General features: G+C 41.1%; 1 protein-coding gene across 2 annotated transcripts; it reads right to left on the reverse strand.

Annotated features, from left to right (window-relative positions):
- On the reverse strand, positions 1-25,752 carry UPF1 (UPF1 RNA helicase and ATPase). Of its 2 annotated transcripts, none has more exons than XM_074939305.1 (24): positions 25,280-25,752; positions 17,739-17,881; positions 16,629-16,718; positions 15,480-15,647; positions 14,368-14,548; positions 13,258-13,419; positions 12,361-12,445; positions 12,072-12,170; positions 11,434-11,551; positions 10,185-10,344; positions 9,917-10,035; positions 9,399-9,563; positions 8,804-8,918; positions 8,533-8,676; positions 7,821-8,034; positions 7,485-7,602; positions 5,640-5,796; positions 4,771-4,913; positions 3,252-3,426; positions 2,129-2,210; positions 1,589-1,750; positions 948-1,165; positions 290-412; positions 1-163 (listed from the first exon to the last, which is right to left on the reverse strand). In XM_074939305.1, the coding sequence occupies exons 1-23, from the start codon at positions 25,496-25,498 to the stop codon at positions 293-295; spliced, it is 3,357 nt and encodes a 1,118-aa protein (XP_074795406.1). In that variant the 5' UTR covers positions 25,499-25,752; the 3' UTR covers positions 1-163; positions 290-292. The 2 variants fall into 2 exon arrangements, with proteins under 2 accessions (XP_074795406.1, XP_074795407.1); XM_074939306.1 differs by having other exon boundaries at positions 11,434-11,542; positions 25,280-25,751.
- Positions 25,753-26,417: the final 665 nt, after the last annotated feature.

A 26,417-nucleotide genomic window follows, 5' to 3' on the forward strand; every position in this document is an offset into this window, starting at 1 on the left:
CGTTGGTTGGTTTCTTTCTTTCTTTCTCCTGTTGCTCTCACACAGTGGTGCTTCAGTTTTAGCAGTGGAAAACAGGTATCCATTTTATTTTATTTTTTTTATTACCCAGAATAAAATGCTGATGGAACTAAGCTCCACACAAGCTTAGCTCTTCTTCCTCAACCTAAAGAAAGGAAAGGACAACAGAATTAACATTAACCATTTCCCCCGGCCGTGTGCACTAGAGGGTGCTTTTAGGAACTTAAGTCATGAGAGTAAAGAAACACAGAACTGAATCTCAGTGCCTTACACTCTAATACTGTGACAGTCCTGTCACTCCACCATGTTGATATGCACGTTCACCCTGGTAAGTAGAGTCCTGCGACAGCGCCACATCAATCTGAGATTTAAACTCATCCCCAAGGTAACTGTCCTGAAATATGAGAGAGTTTTTCTGTTAGGTGCCCAAACCTTTTGTAGCATTAGGGTCTCGAGAGCATATGCCGCATTAAACAGCAAATGGGGTTGTGGCTGCCATATAACAATTTTTCCTTCAGACTGTCCCCTAAATCAACCCCTTTGCCGATGAATTTCTACAGTGATTTACCCCGTGTAGTTGCAAGTATTACTGAAATGCCCAGTATTTGCAATAACTGTTTTAAGGTACTGGAATACGTTCCTCTTTAGGAATGGGTCTGATTTCAGGTTAGGGCCTCTAGTGAAATGAAATTACCATGTAAAAATGAAGTGCAACATTTATGTGCCTGAATGCATGTGCAACACAGAGCTTAATGCATATACCTCAAGGGGAAATATCCTTATATTCAGACTGTGAATGCGTAGGGGAATGGCAATGTACTCCCAGATACTACCGGATACACCCCGCCCCCTCTTCCACACGACGCCTGGCCAAAAAAAATCCACTTTGTAGCCTAGGGAGTTTATAGATAGGATCCTTACACTCTTACCTGTGATAATTCTGGCTGGGAGAGTCCTGGCTGGCTCATCTGTGATGGCTGACTCATGGAGATATAACCCTGAGTCAGTGGACCCTGGGAGAATGGCTGGGACACCACATCTTGGCTCGCCTGACTGTTTGGAAGGTTTGACTGGCTAGTTCCAGGAATCCCAAAACGATTTTTCTGGCGCCCACCACGACCAGTCTTTCCTTTAGGTGTCCCACGTCCTGAAAAAGTTAGCCCCCACCAAAGGAGTGAAGATATTTTATATATGTAATGATTTTACTTTGTTTCTAGTCAAATGTATACTGGTGCCTTAGCAAACTACACACACTTATTCAGGTAGCAACTATCTATGAATCTAAAGGTTTAGAGACAGTATAAAGTATACTGTTCGACCCTGACAGACAGGAAGTTTTCTTAGAGCCTGGCAGATAATCAGAAGCTTTATATCATGTCCACCAATTCTTACAGCTGAGGAAGGCTAAACCATCAACACTGCTGCAAGTTTAGCCAGAAGTGTTACCAGAAGCCATTGTAAAACACTCCCTCCACCTGGGCCTCAAAATGCCCCTTCCATAGTGTCGCTGGGAGGGAGAGCCAAAGGTAACGAAAATGGTATTTTTGGTCTGTATTTAATGATTACATACCTGCTGCCGGTCCATTAGCCTGCCCAAAATATCCTGGTGGTGGCATTGGTGGCATCACAAGGTTGAAAGGGATAGGAATGTTCATAGCAGTGACATGGCTGGGTCCAGCACTAATCATTCCAATCTGATCATGTGTTTGGAAGTACATGTTCGATGGGCGGCCTAGAAAAGTGTAACAGCTCAATGTTATTGTCTCTCTGGATTTTTTGTACTGTCAAAGCATTCCACAGAGCAACCTACAGATCAGCAACAGTCAAATCGTTAAGTCAAGTTACGAAATAGTTTACACTAAAGGTTAATTTGGGATTTCTGAAACGCCACATTTGTACGGTGGTCCATGCCACCATTAAATTTAGAAATCAGAGTTTTCATTGTAAAATTTTGCCCAAAGCAGTTTAGTTTGTACATGGTGAGAAGCCGTTCTTTACTTGGAAGCTTTCAAGAGAAATCCTAGTTCAGCATCAAAAAGTAAAGAGCCCACCTGATGACTACAAAATTGGAAAAGTCAATAAAGGAGTTCAACTCCCACAGCTTCCTTACCTTGACTGCTCCGGTCATAGACAGATCCTGGGATAATAGCTTCACGTGCATCATACATGGCAGTAGTCATGAAACGGGCACCCTAAAAATGTTACATGAAGTTAGACAATAAATCCTTACATTTAGAACCAATGTTGCAAACTGAAAAGCATTGCAACTTTACTCTCAAGTTCTTCAGGGTAGGGATTGTGTTGGGTTCTACCTGTCCAAGTATCAAATACATTTCAGGTTTAGATATACGCCTGAAAGACATCCAAATCTGGCATTTAAATCAGTCATTTATTTCCAGTTATTATTTTAAGTGTTTTTCAATTTAAAATGGGCTGAAGTTTCATGAAACTGACCCCATTTTACAGTTCTTATCACACAGTTCTCCTTTGCTCTGTCCTCATGACTCAGGGTATCACCAGAACCCAATGACAAGAGTTATTTGTATTTACTGCCACTGATCCATATTTAGCTGAAGATAGTAGGACAAAAGCACATTTAAGCTTAATAAGTTTAGTCACATCTAGGAAATCTGACATTCTTACAGAATGCTTAATCTCAAAAACTACTGCCTACATTTAAAACCCTATACAAGAAAGATGAGGTTACTACAAAAAGGCTTCTCATCCAGTTGGGCTGGCCCTGGAAGCAGATCTAAGGAGGCAACCTGCTTGGTGACATCCCACCAGCTAAGAAAAAAACCCACAGAAAAAACAGATAGTTGCTAGGACTGAGCAAGCGAGGGAATGAGCAACCTCCCTCCCCCCACTGCTCTGCCTCTGGATCCCAGGGCAGCTTTCACCTTTCCCTCATCTCACATAGGGCTCAGCTTCACACCATAGGAAGTGGGGCTTCAAGATGCTATAGAAAGAGCCCTGCAGTATCCTGAAGTAGTGCTGCCCCTGAAAAAGCACTGTGCAGGCAAGGGAGAGCAGGACATTCGCTACCATCTCCCACAAAAGTCAGCCCCACCACCACCAGTTTCTCATTAGGACCAAAATCCCTCCAATCCCCTCCAGCCACAACCTTGAGATAAAGTGGGTCACAGGAAAATCTGACCATTTTACAGTCATGTTTCCCCTTCTCCCATATACATTTTTTAAAAAGACAGACTAGTGCATTTGTAGTAACTTACTGGGTTGATGGTATTGACAAGTTTACGGGGCTTGCTGAACTGCATAAGGCTTTCTCGGAGATTGTTTAGTGGTCCCTCTACCAGTACCTTCTGCTCCTTGTAGTAGTTCAGCAGGTGATTCCAAAGTGGCTGTTTAGACAGAGCTTTTGGGTTCCCAACGATAATTACTCCATATCTATGGAATAGCAGATGGTCATGTCAGATAAGTCAGCAGTCAACTGTAAAATTTATTTTTAAGAAATTCTACATTAACCAAATTAACATGACATGACAAAATGCAGAGTAAGATGTAGAAAGTTGCTCAAGTCAAGATATATTCTCCCTCTACACGGCTGTAGCTCCCACTATCCTTATATGTATGAACTGCAAAGAGAATATAGTCCCAGCTCAACTAAGGCCTCAGGTTCATAGGCACACATCTGAGTGGCAGCTGAGAAGGAGGTTGTGTTAGTTTTATACCCTGCTTCCAGCTTTTCCCAAATCAGTGGAGGTCATAGAATCTTGCTAGTGGTTGTTTCGCGCATACCATTCCCAAAAGTTTGCCCTACAGGCCTAACAGATTACTTCTGCCTATAGCAGGAATTGTCAAGGAGAAAAAGAAGAGAAGCAGCATGTGGGACTACAGAATGTTTAAATATGCTGCTTTTGCTGTGCTAGTGAACATCTGTGCCTGCAATTAAACACTTACAGCCTTAAATAAGGCCTCTAATGGCTATGGTTTGGAAGAGGACAATGGAAGTGGATGCAGCCTCAGACTAGCTCCTTTCATTAGATGCCTTGATCTATTGCAAAGTCCATTAAGGTAAAGCCAAGAGACATTGATCCTGTGGCCAATATTTATCACAAAAAGACTATTATGCCATACAGTCATTTAAGAAAGATTGCTGCAGTGATTTCATTATACTGGTAATGGTATGCTATATTGACTAGTTTAGCAAACAAACCTACTGTGTACTTCAACCAGATTAGTTTACCCAAAAAACCCCTTTTAAAGTAAACCTGTGGGCATCAGTGAAACTGACAAAGCATCAATTTCACACTTCCCCACCCCTCAAGTGCCCCCCATGGGTCTAGAGTTTGCCTCTGCCTCATTCACAGGCAAGAAGAACCCAGAGAAACAGTTGCTGAGAGAGAGAAGCAGAGCAGTCAAGGCACCCCAGCTTTTGCTGACTGTTGGAAAATGGGGAGAAAATGAATGACATGGAACTCCCTTTCTGCTCCAGCAAACGGATGTGAGGAGGAAGGGACACACCTGTTTCAAGGTCAGACTCCTCCACAAACTGTCATTTTCTGACAATTTGTAGTCACTTGAATGTTAAAGCTATATGACCAATGTCGTTTCAGTTGGTATGAGTGTATTTCTAGAGATGCGGAAATCATTTTAACGTTCCTGTCAGCTTACTCAGATCGTTCTGTTCATCTTAGGTTTCCAAAAACAGCATAGTTTTTGTTGGGCAAGAGCTCATGTAAGTAATAAAAGTCTGCTACACCCATGCAGAGTATTATAATCATACTGCACCTTGCTCTGGTAAGAGCCACATTAAGACGTCTGGGATCATTTAAAAATCCAATTCCTTGGTGCTCATTGGCTCTTACACAAGAAAGGATAATAAAGTCCTTCTCTCGACCTTGGAAAGCATCAACACTTGCGATTTCCACTTCCTGCAAAGGAGAACCACCATGTAAACTGTGTCCCATTCGAAGCCCAGTGCAAGGAAGAGAACTGTGCTAAGGATCAGTATTATAAAGCATTTTGGCGCAACATCTCTAACCAACCCCATCATTTTGCAAACAATGTTGTTCTTGTGACATTAGTGGAATGATCAGATGAGTTAATGAATAAAAGCAGTTTCATTGAGGGAGAAAAAAAAGCATTCTTGGTTTTAAAACAAATAACTGTTATAGATCAGTGCTTTATGGCTATGCTATCGTTCACTAGGCATACTAACATCTGTACCAGAAAAATAAATTAGCCCCGCTGCTGCCAGACTGCCCTGTGGACTCCCCACTATTCTGAAGCACTGCTATTTTAAACAGCACGAATCAGTGTTGCAGGTCTCAAGCTATCCTACTGGAAAATCTGGATAACTGGCAGAGAAATTAGATTTGCTCCTGCCAGGAATATTCCACTAGCCTATTTCCATCAAGGTCTTCCTTCAGTGGAGGATATATATATTCACAAAACGTTTTCAGCATTACAAAAAAGGGATTCTATTAAGTATACAACTTTGGTCTTGTTTGCAGCGAAGACCCAAGAGTATAATAGTCAGTATAATACAGTCATTGGGGTCTTTTAAAGTAAGCTGAAACTGGAATTTCAAAATAACTTGAAAGTGAAAAGAAGCCCAGAAATAAAGTCTACTGTGAAACCGTACAAAGACTCCATACCTGATAGAGTTTTGTATGCAAGGAACCGCTGAACTGCATGTACTGCACCAGGTAAGAGCGCTGGCCCTCATAGGGAGTAATAATGCCAATCTGATCAGGTTTGGCACCCGCTTTCAATAACTTTGTAGTTATCTTCTCCACATTAGCAGCTTCCGTCCTAGGAAGAGAAGTTTTTAGTTTTATTTTTTAAAGTCACTAAACTAGATATATTGCAGAATTAAGTTAAACAAATAAAAAGTTTAACCTGCTAAATACTTCTTGCAAGTTATCGGGATCTATAAAAAAAAAATCAAGGCTCAATGCTGCATTAGCCTTTTGTATGAAGGCTATTTTGAGTGGAAAGTATTTTCTTATGCTTGCATTACTCAACCAGTTTGACTGATTCAAATCAAGCTTTGCAGATGAGACCATACATGGAAAGAAAGCTTTTTTACTAAATTTCCTTTCAGCTAAAACTATCTGCACCTGAAAAAGGAAGAGGTTAAAATGGAAACTGGAATCTCCTCTTACATATGGTATTCCTTACCCAGCAAAGCTAAATACCTAGATGCCCTGGAATGACAAGTTGAAGTCTGTCTTCATCCTTCCAAAGCAGAGAATCTGTATACCTTACAGTTTATTGTGCAAATGTATTTTGGAGGAGATCTTAAAAACAGATCCTGTCTGCTGTATGGACAGTAAAGATCCCATGGGCACTTATTCATTTTTTTAACATTGCACAGTTCTAAACTAAACGTTGCTTTCTGCCCGCTGTTGTATCATTCATGTGCAAGTTGGTTTCCTTCGGTGCTGCATTTCAGCAGTGATGGATAATATATTGTGATGAAAGGCACTGTGAGAGAAACCGTATTAATACCACGGAGTGAAGTGGTGACAAGCACTCCCAATAGTTGCATAAACATAGAAGTAAACTTCCTGGGAGAGGTTTTAAAGGAGCAGGAGGGACAGGGAGAAGCGGAAGGAGGACGACGAGGGGAGACGTGCCAGATTAAAGATATCCTTTTCCGCTACATGTGTTTATTCTTTGCACTCTTTGACCTATGTTATCAGACCGACAGCTCCAAGAGAAGCCTTTATTCTTCAGAAGCTAGTGTATATTGGAGCCCAATGCTTCCATACAGCAGCTGACTGGAATTTGCTGCTGCAGTAATTAATTCACACCACACAGATCTGTGCTTGATGTTGGCTTGCTTTTGAAAGTGAGAATATGTATCCACAGCATTACCCACCACACAAGTAAACTTAAATGGATACACAATTATTTCAATTTCTGGTGTTAGCAGGACCACGAATCCTTCTCTCCTACTGAATTAAAACAGTACTTTGGAGTTCAAATATCTGGACTAGGACAATATTGTGTAACTATTCCAGTGTGCTGGACTAAGGGACAAATATCACTTATGGTTACAGAAATTAATTTCTCATCTAAATGAGACAGAACTCTAACTTAGATGCCTAGGCTCGTTTATACATTTAAGAACTTGTTTGCGCCCCCCCTCCACCATCACCACAATATCCAAGCACCTCCCAAATATTATGAATTTCACAACAAAAGAGCCCTGTGATAGGGAACTGAGGCACAGAGATTAAGTGATTTGCCCATGGGTCACAGTCTGTACCCGAGCTAGGAACTGAACCCCTGTCTCGAGTCCCTCTCCAGTGCCTTAGACATAAGGTCATTCATCATCCTTCCTACGAATATTAGGGGAATCAATTAAGGCTCTAAATGTGAAGGCAAGATGGGAAAAATTCCTAGGCACTTAAGTCTCATTGATTTTCAATGGGACTTAGTCACTACTGAAAATTTTCCCCACTTATATAACATTAGCATTGAATTTTATTTACCTGTTTAAGTAAGAGGTGCCTGAACTGGCAATTTCTTCTTGACCCTGTGTCACATAGAAAAACATTGGCTTATCTGGCTGGGGCCATTGGAAATCAAATCCCTTTTTCACACGGTCCGCTGAGGAGGAAAAAAATATAAGCCAGAACATTCACAACGCTCCTTTAGCATCACACACCTTAAATGCACTGAGCAACCATTAAAATTAGCTGCAGTCCACAGTCAATGCCCCCGTTTCAACAAATGCGGTTAGGACATTCTATATTAATGAGTCCCTCGTTCTGATTCTCGGTGGATTGCATGTAAGTCAATTTTGTACTGTGCCAATTGTATTTTACCTGCAGTAACACCATTCTGGAGTGACCCCTCATAGAAGATGTTGGATGGAAAAGCACTAAGTGCAGGGTGCATACGATACTGCACTTGCAGGCGAATTGGACGGATACCCAGCACCACAAGCCTCTCAAAAAGGGACTGAGACAGGCCTGCCTTTGCAGCTTTTTTACACATCACAACAGGACCAAGCTGGCAGTGATCACCTACAAGGATCAGCTGTTAAAAAAAAAAAAGAAACATTCAACATTGACTACAGTATAGACACCTTAAGCTCTCACGCAGATGTCCTAGCTGATGCAATGCTACAACAGACTGATTTCAAGTCAGACTGAATGTATAGCATATTACTCTAAAATTATCAGCAAGAATGCTGATGAGTTTCAAATATGCTTTATATCCAGTAACGAATAGCAGACCTTGTAGCCCCTTAGAGTCATCCAGAGGTGAAGTCTCCAGTCAGACCTTAACATGTCAAGCACACTGAAACAAAGATAGCACTTTGGAAAGAGGACAATTTTATTGCTGTCACATAAAACAAAAGTTGTTTGGACCTGCAGTAGGGAACTGTCTATTCAGAAAGTAGGGAGTTTTCACTCCCACAGGAGCATGAACAGGAAAAACGGCAACAATAATTTTCTGTGTATTATAAGTAGCGAATAGATCTGTTTGTACCTGCTTATGAGTTCCATTATTTTTCAGAGCAACCCTTCATACCTGTTTGGCTCCCAGAACAACTGGCACCATACATTCTGGTTCAGTAGCTTGTGTGCTTTCATCAATTAAAATGGAACGAAACTGCATTTTTGCAAGTCTTGGGTCACCTGCTCCCACGCATGTGCAGCAAATAACATCTGCATTCTGATAAACAGACAAAAACACGTACTTCAGCACCAGCACCCTCAGCACTGTTTTTAACATTTACTTATCCAACGTTCACTAGTCTGCAAAAAAATGACACATCCGAACAGAGAAAAGGAGTCTGTACCATAAGTAATTCACGCTCTGCTGTTCGTTTCAGTGCACGATAGCGTTTCTCATCAGCAGATGACAATTCTCCAGTTTCATCTTTCAGCTGCTGCAGTTTCTGGAGCTCAGGCATACTACACAGGGAAGGAATTTGAAATCAAAACAATCATGTTTTCTTCTTAAAATTCAAGTGTACAACTCCTGATATTTGGGGTTCTAGGGCTCCCTTGAGCAGAATGGCAGTTGTGCAGTGGATTTTTTTTTTGTGTGGCAGTCATAGAATCATAGAATATCAGGGTTGGAAGGGACCTCAGGAGGTCATTTAGTCCAACCCCCTGCTCAAAGCAGGACCAATCCCCAATATTTGCCCCAGATCCCTAAATGGCTCCCTCAAGGATTGAGCTCACAACCCTGGGTTTAGCAGGCCAATGTTCAAACCATTGAGCTATCCCTCCCCCACCCTAGTCCACAAGGGACAACTGAATTCACATTATTTTATTAAGTCATGGCTTATCCCAATCACTGCATTAGATCGAATGCATTTTGCCATTCTCACGTAGATAACCTATTGCAACACCAAGCACCCAAGCCATTTTTCTTGGACAACTTCTTACCTATCCATGTTTCTGATCTGGTTGTGCAGTGCCAGGAAAGATACAGGAGAATCAATTGCCTCGCGGCTTTTAGCACATAGACGAACGACTTTTAGTCCTGTCTGATGGATCTTCTCAGTGAGCTGATCTACAGCTATGTTACTTGGGGCACAAACTAACACAGGCCTTAAAAATTAAACAGAAGAAAAAAGTCAGCACAAGTGATGAGGAATTATAAAAAACTTTCCTAGAGGAAAAAAAGCTAATCAAGACAAGATCAGAATCATCCAAAATCTGAATATATCCTAAAGATAAGTTATTCACATGTGTTTTTCAAATTCAGCATTTTGAAAGTTTTTCCAGGAGTGGCACACTTCTGGAAGAAATGTTCCAACTGTAGCAAGACAGCATTGTATTTTAAGTATATACTTTAATAGCTGTAGAATATAATTTCTATTTATCAATACAGAGAAAGTGCTTAAAGTATCACACAGCTTCAACATATATAAAATATTCAGTTATCAGTTAAAATTTCTTACCCATTGCCCTGCCTAGCTAAATGGTAGACAATAGTGGCTGATGTCACAGTTTTTCCTGTACCAGGGGGACCTTGGATAAGGCTCAGAGGACGCTGCAAGACAGTCTTTACAGCATAAACCTGAAAAAAGTTTTGCTATTTTAGCATATCATTTGTACTTAAAGTAGGTAAGCATAGTTAGGTTATTATACATTTTTCACTCAAGTTTATAATCCTTGTATGTAAATCCTTTATGAAATTATGGCTGACAAGAGAAAAGATAGGATTACCTGAGAATGGTTGAGGTCAGGAAGTCCTTGTGCTGTAAAACGCTTTGGCAGCTGGCATTTAATAATCACATCTTCTACCTCATGACCTAACAGTTTGTGGTAGATGTAGCCAGAAACTGAAGTTTCATCCACAGCAAATGTTTTTAAAGCACTCTGCATTCTGCAAGTGAAAACACAGATCACAAAACAAACTGAATGTATTTATCCACAAACTTCTGTAACATGGAGGTTAATTAGGTACAAGACACCACAAACTCAAAAACCCATTAGCTTAATAAGCAGGTTGGGGAGGAGACAAAACACTTTCAGCCTGGCAAACAGAGTTAGCCTTCTGTCATTCTGCTAGCAAACACTGAGCTCCCTATGTTCTTATGCAAGTGAACCATTGTGTGTTTCCAAAGAAGGAAAAACTCCAAGGAAGGCAAACACCACTACAGATAGTTAAGATTACTTTCCAGATGCCCCCCAGGGTTTGAGGAAGAGTTGTGTTAAACAGGTTTCTTTCGGAGCAGCCACACATGGCTCACAGAACTCTGTAAATAAGAGTCTGAAGACTTTACTGTCCCAATGATTACTAAAAGATTGCAGTTCAGATTTCATTGCCATTTTCAGCTGTTAAGGTTTTAGAGACAAAGCTGGATACTTATATGTGACTGAACTGTTACGTGATTTCACTGCAAAGTGACGGTGTTTTTAGAACAAATAGGCTAGCCAAAAGAAACCCAAGGTACCTACTTAGGTTGCTAGCCTGCACTAAAGCCGGTGACGCCACATCTTCACTATTTTACCAGTGCTAGCTAGATTAAAGCTAGCATGGGTATGCCTATTCATGCTACAAGCACACCTTCACTTGCGGTGAAGACATAGCCAAAACGGACTGAAGCTCTAGAGAATAACCAGAAAAGATGAAATTTGAGAAAAGGTTTGTCTCCCCTTTCTTTTATGTTAATAATATTCATGATACAAATCAGTGTGCATTCAGAATGAGGTACACAAATGAGGAGTTCAATGATGCTTTTGAGATCAGATCAAGTTCTAAACAGAATACGGAGAAAGAAAATAGCTCTCTCTGAAGCAATTTTGGTATGTGCACCTCATTTTCTTTCTGGAAGTGAACTTCATGAAACAGATACAGAAGTACCTCCTCCCCAGTAAAAATTCAAATTGAACTCCGGGAAAAAGTGTTTTGATTCTGTCATACACCTGCTGGACTCTAAAATGTTTTCTGAATGTCAGTAAGTTTACATACCTGTCAAATGAAGTGGACTTCCACACAAAATCCACTTGGAAGTTATGAGTAACCTCCACAGGTGCTCCAACACTGCTCCTCAGCTCAATAGCTATCTCATCACCATAATCTGAAGAGCCTTGTTAAGTAGTAATTTATCTTATAAATTTGGAATTTATTTTTCCACTTTAAAAATATTGGAAAGTGGAAATATAAGCAGATCCGTGGGCATCAGCTGGACAGTGATTAAAGCAGTTTAACAGTTAATTTCCTTTCTTCCTCTTTTCCTATCTCCTGTGGGCAGATCATCTCAGGTACTTCTGTGGACTCCCATTATTGTAGTGTCTAAGCACTTCACAGTTTAATGTATTTATCCTCACAACCCTCCTGTGAGGTAGGGCTGTGCTATTACCCCATTGTACAGATGTGGAATTGAGGCACACAGAAACTAAGCAACCTGCCCAAGGTAACAAGTACTTTACGTGCATGAGTGAAAGAATTAATTTGGGCTGGAAGCAACAGAAACCTCCATTTTCCTCTGAAGAACTGCCTCAATCCCACTATTGTATCACTGAGATCAAACTGATGAACTACTCAAGTCACAGTGCAGCTGTGTCAGTGAAATGATCTGCATCTCTGGAAAAAAAAGTAAAGGATACTATCAGGAACTTTAATAACATGACCAATTCCTTTCCACAAAGGGGCCAGGTCTCCTTTATATCTCAGGCAGATTTCATCTCCCTGCATAAGACGCATATCTAAACAGAAGAACATTCAAGCAGTTATTTTTGAAGTCTGTACTGGTAAATCAACCCTCCAACAAAAGTAACAAAACTGTTCTATACCCCAAGACAGACCATCAGACTGTATGCAATTTTAATGTTACTTACTGGTTACAACACACCTAGCTCAAAACTATCTATGAAGATATAACTTAGACATCATTACCTGAGTCAGTCTTTGGCAAAGTGAAGTAAGCAATTCTCTTCTTGTTCAAGCCCAGGTCCCACCTCACCGTGATGTTATCTTGGGTCTAAGTTGTAAAGAAAAGGCATCTTTTACTTTCTAAAAGAATTGTACCAGAGATGTTTCTTGACTATCCTCCTTTTCTGTAATGCTCAGAACAGCCAAATATTTACAAACACTTAAAGAGTTTATACCATTTGCATAACAACTGTATTTCTACAAAACTGAATTACTTACCAGCAACTGGCACCATTGAGGTACTGAGCCATCATCTCCAATTTCTTTACTGTTTCTTCAAGAATGCTGCTTTTGGCCCCAAAGATGTTGAATTTCAGGCACTGTACATAAGCGTGTGCGCTAATCACATATGCCAGGTGTTTATGTGCCCCCATACGACACCCTAAGTTCCGCTGGGAGCCCATCTGAGAAATCCAAAACTGGCAGATAGGCAAGTGTGGTTCCATGGAGGAGATGACCCAACAGAATGCCAATGAAACTGGTAACAGTTCTCTCAAAGTTGGGATGTCCTCCACAGAATCACATTCTCTAAAGACTAAGAAGGAGATTCCCTCTCAAAGAAGGAAGGAGAGACTAAGGATTCAGACATGTTTCAAAACCCAGTAGCACCACTGTTGCTTTGTCATACACCCCACCCCCCGCCTCCAATCTCTTTAAATTCTGTGTGACCATTTTCCATCTACCTCCTATGGTACAAGTAATGATAATGGTGACAGTTGCTACTGTAGTAAAGAGCCTTACGTTTATTTCACTTAAATCTTCTCTTTTCTATTGTTAGGAGCCAGGTGTTTCATGTTATCAACTTGAACTGCTTAAGTATAACTAAATAATAAGCATCTTTCAATGTTTCAATCACACTACCTGGGACTCCTTGAGTTTCTTGTCGTAATCTGCTTCAAGCTTGACTAGAGGTCCAAAAATATTTTGGTACTGATAAGCATCCTCATATCTAAGTAAGACATGCTGCGGTTCTTCATCAACACCAGGTTTTTCCAAGTCTTCAAGGGTTGCAGATGGATTTTCCTAGAATTGAGAAACGGTACATTAAGTTCTAAGGCATGAGATCCAGAACGTCAAGTTGACCAGACTTTCGTTGTCAAAGCTGAGATAAGAGTAGTGAACAGTACAGGGATAGTAAAGTAGATTTTAAAAACTGTTTCAGACTAAAAATTCAGTCCTCTAAAAAGTGACTAAACACAGCATCACGGGGTTTCTTATTTACCATCATCTGACCTCTGATCAGCTTTGGTTTTTTTGTTTGTTTTTTAAACTGTTATCCCCACAAGCTCGGACTTGGACATGAAAGTTAAGTTGTGTTCTCTGGGACAGACACCACTATCAATAATAAATGACCTAAGGCAAAATTCTAACCTCAATTAAAACTGTGCAAACTCATTAAAGTTGCTCTCCCTTAGCTGGGTTGTCTCTGAACTGCTATTAGAAGTAAAAGTTTGTCACTGAAGTTAGATAAGACTGAATATCAAGAGCAGACTGGCATCTCCTTACTCAGATATTTGTATATAATCATTGCTTAGAGTAGAACTGAACTTTAATCTAATGTGTTAATACAGATAAGGAAATTTGGTTTTACAAATACAGTTTAAACTGGCAGTGTCCTTTCAATGTTAAATGATCGAGTGTGTTCGAATTTTGTGATCTACTCAAAAATGCAGACTGCTAACAAAAATTCAGAACCCAAAGCATTATCCACTATTAACCAAACAATCCTTTCTTCCATCTGATTAGTAATCTCCCAAACCCTCACTCTCATGAACTGCTATCCTATATGTCCAGTTTGTCAAGACTCTGGATGGTAAAGTCGGTGTGGGGAACATGTCTGCATGAATGTAAAATGCTCTGTAAACCTATGGCATAATACAAATGGTTAATAAGGAGGTCTCTTCCATCATGGTTAAATACACAGAATGTTTAATATTTGGCTACACATTCCTAATTTAGAGTGGCACATACCTTCCAGAGTTCTTCCAGTTTGTTAATTTGTTGAGCTGTAATCTGACGTGCTCTCAACTGCTCCTGTTCAGAAGGAATCTTTACCAGCCAGGAAAGGAAACAGCGGTCTTGGATAAGAGGTTGCCACTGTGAGCTGTCCCAATTAATATCCTTTAAACTGCTCTGACTGGCACACGGTTGCCTGCACAATCAAGATATTGATAATGAATTTATTAAATTAGACAAGTGTTAAAACTAGTTTACCCATGTGAAGTTATACTTTTGAAGTCAAATCTTTCAATATTTTCAAAAAAATTAAATTAGGCCAAGAGTCCACAATGATTAGATGCTGCACTTGCCACTATGATATCATGGAGATGAGCGCTCTCAAAATATTCATGAATGATACTGCATCACTTTGACAATCCTAGCATCTAAGGTAGAAAGTTCCTAAGAGTGTGCCTCTGATTCAGTTACTGTTCATTAGGGTGGCATACAGAACAGAAACAGAGGACTATTTCTAATATGCCATTACATAATTAAATAAGAGAATAGAAGCTTACCATAGAAATGGATCTTCTACTGCCAGATAAATTGCAAGCTATAACATTTATCAGATATAGTAGAGACCATGATTTCATGACTATGTTCTGTTATAGGACCATTTTCAATTTAATATAAGATTACTCTGCTCTTGAACAGCTGTAATCTTATGGGCTGAGAGAAGTCTTGTCAGTCTGAACCACAGTACACCACTCTAGTTAGAGGTTAATGTGCCAGCTTCCAACTAGAAGTGTTACTTTGGTATATCGGACATAAAATTATTCAAAAGTTTAATGTGTTTAATGAAAGGAAAGACTCACCGCCTGAGACTCTCTTCATAAAACTAGGATGATTTCCCAGAATAAAAGAAAATGTATTTATTCCAATATGCCTTGGAAAATGTTATTTAACATATGAAGCCTAAGCACTCACCCCCAAAGTGCCTGATGACAGCTCAGAATGCAAGAAATATTTTTGGTATTATGTGAAAACAGGAAGTATTGCCCTTTAGAAATACATGTGGCTATCCCATCAAATTCTGCTCTGCTTTAGCCTTTATTTGAACTCCCCCAAAAAAGAGATTCTCTCACCTGCATAGTAATACGACTACCGAGTCAGCCTTAGCCGGAATGAAGCCAAGGAGGAACACATTACGACATCCACAATTATAACACTCCAAGACAGTCTCTCCCAAAGGGCCATCTTTGTGAAGAGTCACCTCTTTACACTTTGCTCTCACGAGATGATTTACAATGTGGCTGAAACCAGAACACACACAAGTTCGTATGCAGTTAATGCAGAAAACAATTCTGGCCACTAGACTCAGTTTTAATCCTAATTTAAAACAACAGAACAGATCAGTTGGCACTAAACACAAAGAATGTCTGCTACAATTACTTGCTATTTTTGCCAACAGAAGACGTTAACCACCAGCACGTCACTCAGCTGATGAGAAGGTGCTGTTCTAGGGTTTGGTCTACACTAGGAATTCATGTCAGTATAACTATGTTGCTGAGGGGTGTAGAAAATCCACATGCCTGAGTGACAATTATACTGACCTAACCCCCGGTGAAAACAGTGCTATGTCGACAGGCAAGCTTCTCCCATTGACATAGCTACCGCCTCTCAGGGAGGTGGAGTACCTACACTGAAATGAGAACTTCTCCCGGTATAGGCAGGGTGTTTCCTAAGCGCTGCAGCTACTCCACTGCAGAGCTGTAAGTGTAGACAAGCCCTTGGACAGATGGGAAGGAATGACTTGGCTCCCAGGGAAAACACACATTTTTTTAAAAAAAATCATTAATAATTAAGTCAGGGGCTCCCTTACAGATCAACTGCAGGGCAAGAGCAGCAATTATGGATGCTGCTGAGCATCAGCAGGGGAGAGGAAACAAAGTTCATGCAGTAGACAAATGACCAAAGAAACTATGGCTAGCTTCACTCAGACAACTCTCCTAAGTCACTGACTGAGGAGGTGATAATTTCCTTGGTATGTGCTGGTGATAATGGGAAGATTGGGTGGGGAAGGAAGCTGAAAGTTCACATGCAGATCCACAGAGCAAATTTCTTTTAAAAAAGGTTAATTGTGCATGTTAAAAGCTTAAGTGGATGTTTAAAACCCAACCTTCTTTTGGAGTCAACAATCACATGAGAAAATGAAGTAGGCTGCATCAGAAACTTAATTTGTTTTCTCTACAAACAGAATTTATTATTGCCACTTCCATCATTTAGTCATTTACCTGCCGGATGTATTTCCACGCCCATTACAGAACCACTTCTTGCTGGTATTGCAATAAACCACACAAGCTGGGTCATGGATACCACAGTAACTAAAATCAAAGAGGGAAAAGTAAAAATAATCAGGCAGCTATTTATGGGAATGTACAATTAAAAACGCACAGACCATTCACTGAACTATAGACATAAGCTGAAACTGGCAACTAGGCGGCACTAGGGAAATTGTGTGAGATGGGTTAAACTATATTATTCCAAACTCTTAATTTTCATTTTGACAGAATCTTCGTAATGCTCTGCAATTCAGACTTTAAACCACCAAGTCAGCCTCAGACACTTCCATCCAAGTTTTACTAACTAAACTCTCATTTTGAGGTTAAACATCTCCCAGTTTTAATTGAGATAAATATTTTAGCAGCTGAATTAATATGAAAGGGTTCTTTGCCTCATATATTAAGTATATAGTGCCTTGCCAGAGAGCACTATTCCTTACTATGATACTGTGTTACAATATGCAGAAACTGCAGTGGACTAGTACTGTTAGTATTTAGGTTAAGCTATGTACCTGTTGCTTGTATGCTAATTGAGCATTTGTGTATTTACTACACAGGACTCAAGGCTTCAGTTGGTCACTTCTGTAGAGTACCTCCCATCCAAGGCCTTCAGAACATTTTACAACCATTAAATTAGTCTTCAACACCCCTGAAAGCTGGGTAAATATCCCCACTTTACAGATAAGCAACTGACTCAATCTGTCAGTTTCCCAAAAATTACAAATCAACAGCAGAGTTAGGATTAAAGCTAAAATCCTATTTCCATTCCTGTGTTTAACCACTGGACTGCTGCTTCATTTAAAGGCAGAAAGAAGGTTATTTATGTTGGGTAAGAAGGAACTGCTTCACTAAAAGGTGTACAAAATGGCTCTCAAACTTATTAATTTTTAAGTTTGGCTACAGTGAAACAGGATATATTTACATCTTACATATTTACACCAATTCCAGTGTCCTTTTGATATTTATTGGGTATGCAATGTCATTAAGATATATACAATTTTCAATGTGATTACTTAAGCCTAATTGAGGCTCCCTCTGAAGTTCATGCAGATCTCAGACTACCTGCATGCGTGCACAGGAAGATCCTTGGTGTAATAGGTATCTTCTTCATCTTCCTCAAAGTTTAATTCTGCAAGCAGTTGGCTGGTTTTAGCTACATTATCATCCACTGCACCATTCTGGAGGATCCCATCAGGACCATTAACCTAAAAAAGAAATTTGATAGAAGTTATATAGTCAATGCCCCAATTATAAATTATACCCCATGCCAGAAAGACTGGGGTTGGGGCACTAATCTACTTCACAAGTGCTTATGATAATGTAACAAGTTTTTGAAAGGGTCTAATTTGGAGAGAAAAGTAGTTGTAAGAAAGGATAATACTGAAGTATACAGTGGTAACAAAACAAATATTGACTGATATGAGTCTATATGTGAGATGCTAGAACAATCCAATAAAATAAATATGGAAAGTTTAAGAATATAGATGGGCTGCTGTTCTGCCCATAGTCAGAATTTAATCAAGCAACAAATTATGCTCCCCCCCCCCCAAGTATCTATTTCTGTTGTTACTGGCCCACAAGGCCAGAATCTTTTGTCTGGCACATCAAAATTATTGATTCCATTACATGAGGACATCAATGAGTAAATGAACTCAAACAAAAATAACCTGTTTTTGTAAGTCTAGTTAAAAAATAAGAGAAGTACAGAAAACAGATTTAAGCAAAAATTGTTTCTAAGCAGATCATCATTCAATGCTCTCCTTGAGTGTGTCTGATGCTCTTTAACAAAAAGTACCTAATGCACAAATGCAGTAATATTAGCTATATAACATATTGCATCACAAAATACTGTGCATATTAGAACTGGTATGAAAATTACTATATATGATAAGACTTTTTCAAGCTTGTTTTAGCTATTTCATGATTCTTCCAATTCAAAACCCAAATAATACCTTTTTATCACTACAAAAAAATCCAGACAAACTATGCAAGACTCAGTCTGAACAGACAGCCTGTCTGCAAAGTTTCAGAGAAACATGACTTCAAAGATCCAGAACAACAAAGCCTGTACAACAATAGTGACTGCTCTACACCTTCACTAATGGAGCACTATTCACCACTACCATGCTGTTCTGCAACACTGACTCAGGATGTGTATGAGCAAAGTTAATGCTCCAAATCTCAATCTTATGCATGCTACAAATATATTTTGTCCCTTTTATGCTTATGTCACATTAGCTCCTCAGACATTGGAGATAAGCACAAAGAAAACGTATGCAATAAAATGATCACACTTTCAGGGATATTTAGAATGCAGTAGCTGAATTACCACTTCTCCCAGCATCTCTGTAGTGCTTCAGGTTTGGGTGCTTCTGTTACTAGTAATGAAGGTCATCAAGAAAAGAATCTGACTCAGTGTATCAGATTAAAGCAGCCATTGCCACACAGAGTTATAGGTGCTCTAGTTTAATTCCAGTGTCAATTATAACATTTAGAAAGCAGATAAATAATTAGCTTGTCACACACTTATGCAAATTGGCTCTGCTAATATATTGGTGTCAAAAGAAACAAAGCCAGGATGTATGTCCCAAAAAGTTTTGTCCACCCCATCCACGTATCTGACCTATCATCTTGTAAGAAAGATCATGCCACAGGCAAGCAAGGAATAACACAAAGAGGAATATTGCTTAATCCCAAATCCACCTTCAGGTATGAAGTCTGGGAAAACAAACACCACAATCTGAGCATATTGATTAGCATAGGCTTAATCAACATAACATTTTGGAACAGTGCTATTGGCTAAAGTTACTCCACAGAAGAAAGACACTCTCAAGGGACATATGATATAATTAAATTCTTCTATGGGGATTAGGTTAATTAGACTGGATCAGGCAAATGCATGCCAAGTATTTGCCTCTGAATGTCATAGTAAAGGGAAGTTTCCCAGTAAAGGGAAGTTTAATGCTTAAGATTTGGTCAGTGTGAGGCCCACAATTTGGATATTAATTTAATATTTTAATGAGTTTACCAAGTCAGACATTTAATGCAAAGTCTATTCTTGATATCTACTTTCACCTTCAAATTATTTCTTTAGTTCTCTTAGGCAATGAAATATGCATTTCCACAGAGAAACTCGTTACCTCTATCCTCATGACAAGATGGTAAACCTTAAAAAAATGAAATCCAAAAAATGCTGGCTTCTGACCTCGTTTCTAAGTTTCTTCAGACTTTTGTTGTCCCCATTAATAAACTCAAGGATTTTCTGAATAAACCTCTCTGCAGTCTGAGCAAAACCAAGACCAAGGAGTGACGGAGGCACATTCTTTCTAGACTTCATATTAAGAGATAAAGTGCTGTCTGAACACTACATCTCTCAGTGAAGCAGCCTTAGTTTTTTCTAGAAGTATTGCAAAAGCTACATAAAATTAGAACAAAATAAATCTGCTTCATTGCATGCCTCTCATCTAGATATCCAAGTACTCCATAGTTAATTAACACCCAATTCCAGAGTTAATCTCAAAATCAAGTAAATTCTAATTTACAAAATACAAATTAGAATGGACTAACACTTGCAAGCTAAAAATATATCAGGTGTGGTACAAGGCACAGGACCAAGCACCTTCCATCCAACCTAAAAGTATGGCTCTTTAGTGTAACTACCTCCGCAAAGTATTGCTTGTATTTAAAAGATCTGTAGTCAGCCCAGGGGCTTAAAGAGTGCTGCTATATGAGGAATCAAGGTTCATAGAGGAAAGAAGAATTCCAATGGCCAGAGAGATTGCAATACTGAACAACAGCATGTCGGATTGATTCCAAAGACAGACAAATTCAAACTTCATCAGCTAAATGACTGCACAACAGTCCCCTGGAAGACATAGAAAAGATGATAACTGGTAACTTCCTTAAATATATAGAGCAATTTTGTAACCGTAAAATATCATTAATGGGCCATGAAACATGACAAAAGCGTATTCAGATCTTCAAATAATTTGAATTTCTTACAGTACAAATATGAGCACATACCAGTGCACTTTGAATGTAAATGGCCTAAATTCAAAAAGCAATTATATATTAAACTTGTCAATTGCCTTGTCTGTAATCAAACTGTTTGGCTGCTTATATAAATTTAGATGTCAAAGTGGATAATTAGCTTCTGTGGAACTGTACAGGTTTTCATTTTAAAGGGCACTGAAATTAAAAGTATTTCAACAGCTAAGAGCAGAGTTGTGCCGTACTCCTGCAACAACTGACCATGTCAGCTACACCCAAGATATCATACGGAGCTGCGTAATGTCACCTGTTGCTAGGTACAATCAGTAGCCTAGATTCAGGGCTTGGCAGGCAAGTAATAAGGAAGTGATTCAACTACTGTTTCAAAACCTTCTTGTAATTTTAGCCTATATACATATTGTTAAGGATCTGGCACAAATTGCTTATTAAAGAAGTCTTGAGTTCATCTTAAAAAATGAATTTAGCACCCTAGTAATAAACATTTTGAAAGACGGGGGCTTAGACAAAAATACTGACACCACAAAAGAGTTGGTCTGTCCTTCAGCATTTTTGTTCTCTTCCCTTGCAGAACTGATCAGCAACACTATCAGACTCAGGAGAAAATTACAGAGCAGCATTATCCTGTTTAGGTAAAGTAGCTGAAAGATTCTTTGAATAGAGGCTTCTCCTGAATATATGACTACTTCCCAAGTGAGTGGTAACAAAATATCATGGAAGTGCCATTCTAAATTTCTGAAGGAAAACAACAAAAAAACCACCACTGTCTGGCAATCCCCTGATCTAGACATAGGCATAAATGTATCCACTTATTGCCCTTCCACTTATAAGATAGGTACCAAGCTTAAAGCTACAGTGGGATAAACACTAATGACTTAAACAAGTATATGGAACTCTTCCAGTACTCACATAAACAGGGTTCATTTCAGGCTACAGGGCTATGTACTGGGTGGAAGACCCATTCCAGCATGGCACGGTTGTTGTCCCCAGGACAGGACAGCATACTGTCCCATCACGAGTATTTATTTTTTAAGCATCCAGAAATGTGCTAGGTATCTTACCAAACCAGCGAACCCCAAACAGCTCACAGTCTAAGTTTAACATGATACAGAAAATGAGAATCACAAAACAGACAATGGTAGCAGTCAAACCATGGTTTCTCACTAAGATGTACAAATCTTAGGACACTTGGGCTTTGTCTACCTAGCATATTATAAGGTTTGATGTTAACATGCTTACATATTTTAAAAATTAGCGTAGACAAGGCACACTACTTTTCTACTGTAAGTGCTTACATGGCCCCCATTACTATAGTACCCGAAGACCTCAATCTTTAATGTTTATCCTCGAAACACCCCTCTGAGGTGAGGCAGAACTATTATCCCCATTTTACAGATTGGGAACTGACAGAGAGGCTAACCGATTTTCCCCAGGTGACAAAGGAAGTCTGGTAAAGCAGAGAATTGAATCCAAATCTTCCATGTCTTAGGCTAGAGCCCTAACCACTGGACTATCCTTCCTTTCCTGATGTAGTCAATCAGTTTAGCACATAGAGAGAGAGAGAGCGAGAGAGAGAGAGAGTGTGACTTGTCTACACTAACCTTCAAAAACTTGTTAGTAAGTATTAACTTACATATGCCAACATTACAAATTTAAATGCTAGTTTAGAGAATACTGTGAAGAGTGGGGAAATGGAAAACAAACAAGCTGTAAGAGATAACGGGGTAAGACAGCAAATAGAAGCTGTAGTGAAAAAAATCAGAAACATCACAGTGCATCTAAAAAGGCCAATTATGTATGAGCTACAGGTGGCTGGCTGAATCAGCTGACTTTTGGCAAGAAAAAATAGTATGGCCATTACTTTTGCACTGCTGACCCCCTTATACCTTTTGTCAGTGGTGGGACACCACCCGACTTCAACAAATGCTCAAATTCATGGTTTAACACACATTAGAGGAAGAAAGTCATGATGAAGAGAAGAATCAATTGCCCATACTTTGTTACAAGAGTGGGTGAAGGAAACATATTTAACTCTCTCTCCTCCTAACACCTAGGAGTTAGGGAGACATTTGAACATTACTCCACAGCAAGTAAACAATGTGCTCATATTTAAAAATAAGATTAAACTGGATTTAATGAAGTGAAAAAATACTTAAAAGTGATCAACTTTCAGGCCCTATAAGTTATATTTTTAGTTACTTCTCCTGCACAGGCAGATTACAAATTTATGTATCTACTTAAGGCAGGAAAATATTTCCCAGAAGCCTTTGGGAAAGACCCCAATCTATATATGACCTCAAGTTGAGTCTGCTAAAATGTACAGGACTGGACAGCTACATAACACGATTAGATCTCCTTAGTTTTGCTATAGTTCTTGCTAGGTTGTGGTTCAAAAGGAACATTGCCTGTACAACATCTAAAAAAAAAAATCAAGCTGTGAAACAAGTATTTGGAGGCAAAATGAGTATCAAGAAAAATATGACAGTTTGTAAAAGTGTCTTAAAGACATTGTTTCAGCAGCTTGTTAAAGAGATATAAAAACTTTTTCCACAGGATGGCTACAGATTTTATCCGTTAGTACCTAAACATACTGCACATAGGTTTTAACTTCTGCATTTGTTTTCCTTTCTAACCACATATTTAAAGGAAACTGTATTTGGTATTAATCCTCAGCCAGGGAATTTTAGCACCTGTAAGACTCCTAACCAGAAAAATCTGAAGGGAATATTACCCAGATGTGATAGAACTACAAAGTATAATTTATTTAGAATCTACAAAAGACTTTAAAGACTTTTGGGAGGACAACATAGGATATTAGTATGGTTCTCTTTTGTAGGATGTGTGATTATTTCTATACATGTAGAAGATTACTGTATAGGTAATCTAACTAGAAGGTTCTATACAAACAGCATGTGGATAAGATGGTAACCAAGTGAGCATGAAAAAAAATGCAATTTTGTTACTCTTTCCACCTCTTTTATTTATTAATCTTCTATTAAAAAAAAGTCCTCTGTCTCGATATATGCAATTTAGGTTTTTGCTAAGATCTGATATCAGAGTGTACAGAGTAAAGAGACCAATAAAGATGAACTGAGAATCCTTTTAACTGCCATGACTTGAGTTCAGGAATCTGGGTTTCTCTTACAGTAAAACACATCAAGAACACCTAAAACAGCTCAGGGAGTTGTATCCCCAATTCTGCCTTAGGCAGCTCACAACTGTAGGAGAGAACAGAACTCTGAATATAAGTCTTCATAAGTAAAGGGAGAAATGAAAGTCCGCACAGTATTCTTGAATTGGGATCTTAAACTTATTTTAACAGCACTTCAATTCACCTTTTAATTTGCATTTTAATCTCTACATTTTTACATGTTTACAAACAGCTCATTGTTGGTATTGGGATTATATCAGTATTTGCTTGTCTATGAAGTTTGTCCATGCAGTTGACTAATTTGCATATTCTGTGATCTTTTTAAGTATTACAGCAATTTTGAAGCTTCAGGTTTTTTTAAAAACAGCAATGTAATTTTTTTTCCCACATACAGAGTCATAAAACCTAAATTTATGTTACCCTCAATTATAGTATTTTAAACTTTATGCATCCGATGAGGTGAGCTGTAGCTCACGAAAGCTTATACTCAAATAAATTGGTTAGTCTCTAAGGTGCCACAAGTACTCCTTTTCTTATTGTGTACATGTATCCTACTAACTTCCTCTTTTCTTTCACTCACTATTCCAAGAAAATCCTGGTTTCCCCTTCTTTTTCAATATCAATAAAGACACTACACAAGGTTAATGCATAGTGGTATATTCGTTGCCATCACGTTTCCCTAAAAATATTTTCTATTTTGCCCATTACATTTTAAAAGTCTCTAAACTTCAATCCCAGGTTGTGTTGACAGGCACATACACACATGCAAACCCACAACAAACCAGCTTAGCAACAATGCAATCGGAAAAGATGGATAATAAGGGGGGGGTGGGGGGGAATAGTTTAGAAACATGAAGTGTTTTCCAGAATTTGTTTCCTCAAAAATAAATCTCAGAGTGGGAAGGGGACATGCCACCGGATTTTTTCCTGGTTTTCCACGAGCAGCAAAGGCTAGACAGGGTTCAGCCAGCTGCTCCCCACAGCGACACTTCGCTACCGCAGGAAGTCGCAAATTCTTCATGATACAACCGTGAAATCGGACACTTTCGCACGGCTTCCGCCGTGCCCGCCATGTGTGTTCAGAGGGGAAAAGGGCACCGGCCCCAGTGCTGCCCTGGCCCGCAAATCTTCGCAGCCCGCGGGCGCGGTGCCCCGGGCCTGGGCCGGCGGGAGCCCCGGCCGGGCTAAGGGCGGAAAAGGCTTTCAGGCCCAGCTGCAGAGGAGCCGCCTGGCCCGCACCGTGCCGAGAAGCGGGGCTCCTTTCCGGGGCGCGCTGCTGCGGCCGCCCGCGGGGGAACCCCCAGCCCAGGGCCAGGCCGAAGCTCGGGGGAGCTGGGCGGGGGCCCCGCGACAGGGGCGGGCCCGTCGCTCAGCCCCACGCTCCCCGGCCCCCCCCCACGGCGGAAGGAAGCCGCCGCCCAGGCCACCCACAGCGCGGACTCACCTGTGCCTCGATCTGTCCGGGCGGCCCCTGCCCCGGGCCCGGCGGGCCCTGCCCCGGGCCCCCGTGTGCGGGCCCGGGCGGGGTCTGGGTCTGGCTGGGGAGGGTGAAGTCGGTGAACTCGAACTCGGAGCCCTGGGTGTCGGCGCCGAGCAGCTCGGCCTCCTCGGTGTCCAGGAAGGTGAGAGTCTGCGAGCTGGGGCCGTACGCCTCCACGCTCATGGCGGCGGCGAGGAGCGGGGCTCCCCCCTCAGGCCGGCGGGGCCTCGCCTCACGGAGCCCGGCGCAGCGCGCTACGCGAGGCCCTGGATCCGCCGCGCGCACCAGGCCGGACGCCAACGAAGCAACCGTCCCCTAGGCCGGACGCAGCCGAATCAACTGGTGCGGGCCGCAGCGGGACCGATCCCGAGTCGCTGGGAGCGGAATAGGCCGGCCGCCACAGCCGCGCGCCAGGCCAGGGTGACGCGGAACGCACGGGGACGACGACGCGGCGCGCCCCGTACGCGTGGAGCCGTGACGCACGCACGCACACCCGGGGGGGGGAAGGCGCGGAGGTGGGGCCCGAGCTAGGCCGGAACCTTAGGCCACGCCTCTCCCGTGGGGGGCGTGGAACCTTTCGCTGCCCCCTCCCCCCTGGTAATGGTGCGGGAGGAGGGAGTCTCTGCCCCCCATGAGTAGGGGAGGGGGGGGGGTCTCTCACTGCCCCCCATGAGTAGGGGAGGAAGAGGGGGTCTCTCGCTGCCCCCATGGGTAGTGGTGGGGGAGGAGGGGGGTCTCTCACTGCCCCCCATGAGTAGGGGAGGAGGAGGAGGAGGAGGAGGAGGAGGGTCTCTCGCTGCCCCCATGGGTAGTGGTGGGGGAGGAGGGGGATCTCTCACTCCCCCCCAAGAGTAGGGGAGGAGGGGGTCTCTCACTGCCTCCATGGGTAGTGGTGGGGGAGGAGGGGGGGTCTCTCACTGCCCCCCATGAGTAGGGGAGGAGGAGGGTCTCTCACTGCCCCCATGGGTAGTGGTGGGGGAGGAGGGGGGGTCTCTCACTGCCCCCCATGAGTAGGGGAGGAGGAGGAGGGTCTCCCACTGCCCCCATTGGTAGTGGTGGGGGAGGTCTCTAGCTGCCCCACATGGGGGGAAGTGGGAGGTCT

This window comes from Natator depressus, chromosome 25, assembly GCF_965152275.1.
Source record: "Natator depressus isolate rNatDep1 chromosome 25, rNatDep2.hap1, whole genome shotgun sequence".
NCBI classification, from domain to species: Eukaryota; Metazoa; Chordata; order Testudines; family Cheloniidae; genus Natator; species Natator depressus.